This window comes from Contarinia nasturtii, unplaced genomic scaffold (genome assembly GCF_009176525.2).
Source record: "Contarinia nasturtii isolate CC-2019 unplaced genomic scaffold, AAFC_CNas_1.1 Cnas_scaffold_129, whole genome shotgun sequence".
Classification (NCBI taxonomy): domain Eukaryota; kingdom Metazoa; phylum Arthropoda; class Insecta; order Diptera; family Cecidomyiidae; genus Contarinia; species Contarinia nasturtii.
This window is the reverse complement of record NW_022197486.1, coordinates 10,439,510-10,445,974: the sequence shown is the minus strand read 5'-3', so window position 1 is coordinate 10,445,974 and position 6,465 is coordinate 10,439,510. Positions and strand designations below refer to the sequence as shown.

Genomic DNA, 6,465 nt, shown 5'->3' with positions numbered 1-6,465 from the left:
TTAGAACCTGGCGTGAAAGAGATGGCGCTTCTTAAATCGAGTCGCGTACATTGTCAATATACAACGCAAGTGATACTCGCTAGCTAGTGAGCAAACTAATGCAATGAGATTGCAATGAATTTCCGTTCTCTAGTTCGCCTTGATAAGACTATTGAGAACAAGAGTCTGTGTATGCCTTCAAATTTTCTGTGAAGTTGGTTCGTGCTTCTTTCGCTTCAGTAATTCATTTTCACTGGATTTATGTGGGCGGTAAATTTGCACACAAAACGGACTCCGAATTAAAGAGAAAAAAAAAACAATTTGAAACGCTGTGAACACATGCGAAACGAACAAAAAACACTAAAAAATTATTCAATTCCTAAGAGAAATTGTGCAAAACCGTAACGATGTGATGTAGACAATTGCATGTCTGTGCTTTTCCATCTTTAACGAGATTTTCAGCATCACGTTTTTCCCAAAGATCGGCTGGAACTTGAGCAAATGTCCTGCGCAACCTGAATACTGTATAAATCTACTGTATGCTTTTTAACTTTTTCTCTTTTTTCCCGTACTTTATTTCCGTCTGGCAGCTTTTTTTTATTTGAAAAAGAAAAAAAATGTGATAAAAAAACACGTGTACACCCAGAACTAATATCATTGTCGGAACATATTATTTATTTATTTTTTTCCTCTCTTTCTCTTTGCATTTATTTCGAGAGAATCAATTCAAAATGAGTGGAACTTGAAACATACCTTCTGACCAATGTCTTCCGTACGACGTGACAGATTACTGGAGAATGTATTCTCAATTAGCCCCTAAAAAAAATTAAAAACTGAACACCTTTTTGGAGACCCCTAGATGTTTAGGTAAACTTTGGAATTATATCAAAAGGCAGAAGGGTATTTGATTGTCAACTTCAGAAGCTATGCCCTAAAAAGTGTCACCAATTCAATTAATTATTACATTTTCATATGGCATTAATAAGATCACTTGAATGCAGTCTATGTATTTCGGATGGATATCCATCCGAGATATTTTAGAATATCTGGATATTCAACGCAACTGCACAGCGCCAGAGCTGTGTGCGTCACAAATAGAATCTACGGTATGTCGCGACGTATATGTGTATCAAGTGCCACACGTACACAGTCACACTGTGTCTGTATTTTACGTGTAGCGACATACCGTAGATTATATGTGCGACGCAGCTCTGGCTCTGTGCAGTTGCGTTAAATATCCAGATATTCTAAAATATCTCGGATGGATATCCATCCGAAATACATAGACTGCTTGAATGAGAGATGGTTGTTTGTTAAAGTGACTCGCTTTTGTCAATTGGGGTCCATGTTTATTTATTTACTTAGTAGGAATTGGCATCATCGTTGTCGACCTTTGTATGTCTGTGCATCATCACGCGCCATAGTTTCGAGTGCATAGAATTGTGGAATTTTGAAATATCTTATTATGTTTGTGAAATGACATAGCACTGTGATTAATTAAGACCATTATACAAGCAACGATGAACGTATTCAATGGGATGTGTGCGTGCGTATATGTATTTTTGTCTATGTACTCTTTTTTTCTCTGCTGTATATGTTATTATTGTTATCGTCGCGCTGCAATTTGTGAACATTGAATGTAAAATGAAAATGTGTTGAGGTATAACAGAGATCAACCCCCGTGCTAGACTATGTACATTGTTTGCAAGGAATTTTTCGTCCAAATCATTTGATATACGACGACGATGGTAGTTTTTTTCGCGCTTTGCTCGTATTGAAAGCACAAGTGAAATAGAGACTTGTGACGACAAAAACTACAGCAGCCTTTGTGTGCAAATGAAAAAAATGCAGTTCATGTTCGTTTTTAATGAGAACAAATGTACAAATTTTTCTTATTTGTCGCACTGTCACGAGATTAAAACGAGCGAGAAAAAAGAAATAAGCAGGAACAGCACCAGCCACGATTTTATTTTTATTATTCCGGATTTCGTTTCAGTTTTTGTTTCAATTGTTGACTACTATACCAGTTTCTATGGTTCTTTCATTCGTTTGCTCAATTCTTCTTGGTGACATCGTTCACTCTTTTGCATTGGTACTGCGTCTTTGGTTTGAGGCCAATATTTAAAATATATGCGCATATATGTATCTCTTTCGATGCTCAACATGCAAATACATTTAACATTTTGCCGTTCGTACATTTTTTTTTCACCACAAATCGTAGTTTGAAGCATATACTATAAATACAGATATAGGTTGTTTTATTAGCGGCGTACGTCAAAGATTCTAACACATAAAATATGAAAATTGTATCCTGTGTTGCTGCATTGTTTGTTTCGTGGAAATGAGAAAAAAAGAGCGAACATTTCCAAGCATCACGCTCACATCGTCGTCAACAACAACAATTTCGAAAACCAAGAACAAAAGTCAAACAGAGAGAAAGAGATAACATGTGATAGAGAAAGGACGGAAAATATTACAATTTACCTTTTTTAAATGCTTGCACATACACGTAACACATAGACACATATTTTATACTTTAATTTTTACTATAAATTTAAGTATATTCTCTTTCTTTTGGTCTTTTTCTCTCGCTCGCATTTTTGTCGTCATCATAGGCTTTTTAATGGAAGACAATTTTTCATCGTAAACACTACTTTCACTCTATGTACCTTGGCACCTTTATTGTGGATGCTTTGTCAAATGTTTATGTGTATATGAAATTATATATGCTATTCTTTTGATTAGCTCACTATAATATATATGTACATTGTACAACACTATTCACAATTTCTTTTTATTCACATAATTTCATGGACACTGTTTTTTACTCTATCTTTTTGTCATGCCATTTCTACCCCCTTCTGCCCATCTTACTGCATTTTTCACTGTATTGCCACATTGTTTTACTGTCTCGTATGTAGAGAGCCATTTATTTTGGTATGAATGTGCGAGTGCACGTTGCATAATGCTCAAAAATGAATCCGCATAACTTTTCATAGGCCAACACAATATATGTACACAAATAGAAAACAGTCCATCAGAGAATATAGTAAAAGAAAATAACGAGTAAAGTCATACACACAAATACCAAAGTAGCCCAGAAAAAATTGAGAAAGAAAAGTGAGAGCTCTCATATGAAATGCCAAAACGACAAAAAAATATACAGAATAATATAATGGAAAAGAGAGAGAGAGAGGGAGAAGTAGCGCAATTTTAAAAAGATGATGCTCATCACTTTTGGTTTGATCCATGCCAAGTTTGAAGATTTTTGTTTTGTTGAACTGTACTGCCGAAGGTTACGGCTTCCTGATGTAACATGTAAATAAAAAAAAATTGACGAAGCAAATTTAAGTAGATACACACATACACAATAAAATCGTTAGTTTTTTTTCATTGTTATGTGTAAATATCTTTAAAAGTTTCGGCCCCTCTGCACACTGATTCTGTACATTCAGTATGTGAAGCGGATCAAATTTTATTTAACTTGATATACAATACAATAAGTAAAATGGCAAAATTTCAATTGAGAAATAATTCCATTTGTACATCGATCACCATTTCCCTCTGTCTCTTTCCTGTTTATTGTGCACGACGGCGGGAAATAAGCAGGTTTTCCTCGTTCACTTAATAAACGAGCTTTATTGATAGCATGGCTTTAATGGTTCAACCCATTAAAATTGCACACAATTCACTTCCGTTTAAAACGCGCTCGCTGTCTGATAACGTCGAATGAAACGCAAACACGATAAAAAACATTCTAACTTAAATTGTGATTAAGATGATTCACAATTTATTTATCCCCAGTTTTTTTTCTTCTCTTTTTTATTTCGCAATAACTTTTCCATTTCTATTAACAATGTTGTATTCCAACTATGATAATAATATGGTTTTATTTTTCAATTTTATCTGCTTAGCTTTTACACTGATTTTATTATAGTCAATTGGTTTTTATTTTTCGATCGGATATTGGTTTAGGGTGAGAGAGGGAGAGAGAAAGAGAGACGAGGAACGAAAAGTCGTGCACAAGCTCATTTGGTTTCAAGGATTTTATTCGTTGTCGATGATGCGCCCATGTTCCTTTCCTTATTGTATTTAGTTAATGAAATTTTGCGTCATATTCTTCTGTGCTGCTGGAAAATGGCTCTGAAACTCCATGAACCAAATAATATCAGTAAGACCTATCTTGTTCACATATCTTTTATTTTTGATCAAGAGCGCGTTCATAACTCATAACTGATTTACTTCGAACTGAATCAATTCGTTGGATATCATTTTGATATTCTTTTTCTCTCACACTCTCTGAATCGATTGCCACCCCCGTTGTTCAGCAACATAATATTTCTTCATCTGATACGCTTTTTCATTTTTTTTCGAAGCGTGTGTTGGTTTTGAACGTGCTGCGGTTTAAATCAATAGCCTTTCTGTTGGCTTTTTCGCTTTCTCTCTCTTTCTCTCTCTATCTATCTCTGGGTTGTAGTCTTCCAGACAACTTGACAAATGAAGCAAAATGCCCGGAAACCTGAAAGCGGCAACAGAGACATGCCAATGCGTCAGCAAATAGAAAAGCACACACCGAAAGACACAAGTTTATATATCCATCGGAACCATATCGGAAGAAATTAGGAATCGCAATGACAAACAAGAGTACCGTCAACATAATGTCATGGCAGATAAAAATTATTGCTGTGCGTTGTGTTCATCGTCGATGGTTTTCTTTTTGGTTTGGTTTGTGCTGTTTTTGTACTATAGCCCGTTCAACGCAAACGAGAATCGTTCATCGAATATGAAGGGGCATACAGAACGAAAAAAAAACCTAAGCAGTAAGAGATAGTAATAGGGAAAGCGCGAGCGACAAGCAAAAAAACGGTAACATCGCATAAAGAAAAACTAAACGAAAGCACCAATGATATGCTATTTAAAGAATTTTATCGCCACATTTTGTAACAGTATTTAAATGTACATATGTAGGTTTTTGCATAATTTTACATTGCATTAAGAATACTTCGCCGTCGTCATACCATTGTCAAACCAACAGAAGAGAGGAAGAGAGAGAGAGAGAGAGAGAGAGAGAGAGAGAGAGAGAGAAATAGGGAGGGTGGGGGAGTTATAGCAGCAAAGAATGAAATGAGCTGCGGATATGGCTTTTTATGATAACACGTCTTAAATTGTAATCGCTATGGATATTAAGACATTTATCCTTTCTATTTAATAAATCCATATCAGTCGCTGTCTATTTCCATTGGTATACCGTATGCGGTATGATGGATATAAAAACGGATCTTGGATAGCGAACAAAAGAGAGAAAGAGCAAAATAACACTTAAATGCAAATCAACAAATGAGTTTCCCGTTTGCATGGATTTTGATCAACAACTTTCAGCAAAGCAAAAAAAAGTGCACACAACGACAGAAAGAAAGTGAAAAAAAAACAGAGACGATATAAAAAATGTTTGTCGAGTTCATGCCACATGGGAGCCATGTACTGTTCAAATTCGTTTTTGAACAGGTTCCACATGAAAATATAAACGAATCCTATGCATTGCAACAAAAAAAAAAAACAAGTCGAATAAAATAATTTTTTTTCGTTCTCTTCACATTTTTCCCCTTGAATAATACGACTCATAGAATGTATTTTGCTTTTTTTTATTTGTATATTTATTGTTATAAAGAGACGATTTTGATCATTTTATTTTATTTTTGCCTTCTTTTTCATTTTCAGTATTCCCAAATGTGCCATCAGCACCTGGAATGTCTTGTGTCGGCGAAGATCGTAAGTATCATTAATGTTAATAACTTCATAAATACTATAAAGACTATTTTTATATAAAATCAAAATAAAGAGCCGCAGGGTACTGTCGTTGCTATATAAAACTGGCATTGGAGACAATGGGTGAAAAATGGATAGATAAAGAGAATTATATGCTTAAAGAGACTTCGATTTTGAAGAAGATCCATCCATTCTACATAGTTTTTATTTCGTATTTTCGTCTTTCTCGGAGGCGTGTTGCTTTTGTTATTACGATGTTTCCAACCAAAATCCGAGACATTTATGTGTAAGGTCCTAAATGTAAAGCACGAAAGGTACGTGAGAGTGAGTGAAAGCGTCAGAAGCTCAAAGCACTGAATCGTGGATTTATTCAATCAAAGCTAAAATGCAATTTTTTCACTCTACTTTCTTTCTCTTCATTCTCCATTCCCTATCTGTCTCTTCAACTCTCAAATGTTGTTCGTTCTTCAAGTTGTTAAACTGTGTGCCATTTCATATAAAAATGACGTAAGTTTATGTTTTTTAATAATTATGTTTTTCCACTGATTATACAGCTCAGAGTTTATGCTATATCTTCTGACAAATTGAATTTATTTGCTCAATTGCATTACGTCATTCACCAGAGAGAAAAAAATGAGCTTCTTTTATAGCATGTGAATAAAGGTTGTAAGACATCATTGCGCACATATATTACATTGTAAAAAGAATGCATTTGCAGAC

At 34.8% G+C, this 6,465-nt stretch overlaps 1 protein-coding gene across 7 annotated transcripts in view; it reads left to right on the top strand.

The window, feature by feature from the left end:
* Window positions 1–6,465, top strand: part of LOC116340411 (atypical protein kinase C) — a 55,953-nt gene that overhangs the window by 37,482 nt on the left and 12,006 nt on the right. For all 7 annotated transcript variants that reach the window (XM_031766931.1, XM_031766925.1, XM_031766900.1 and 4 more), the window contains one exon: window positions 5,698–5,748. In XM_031766931.1, the coding sequence (XP_031622791.1) occupies window positions 5,698–5,748 (51 nt within the window). The remainder of the gene's footprint in view (window positions 1–5,697; window positions 5,749–6,465) is intronic.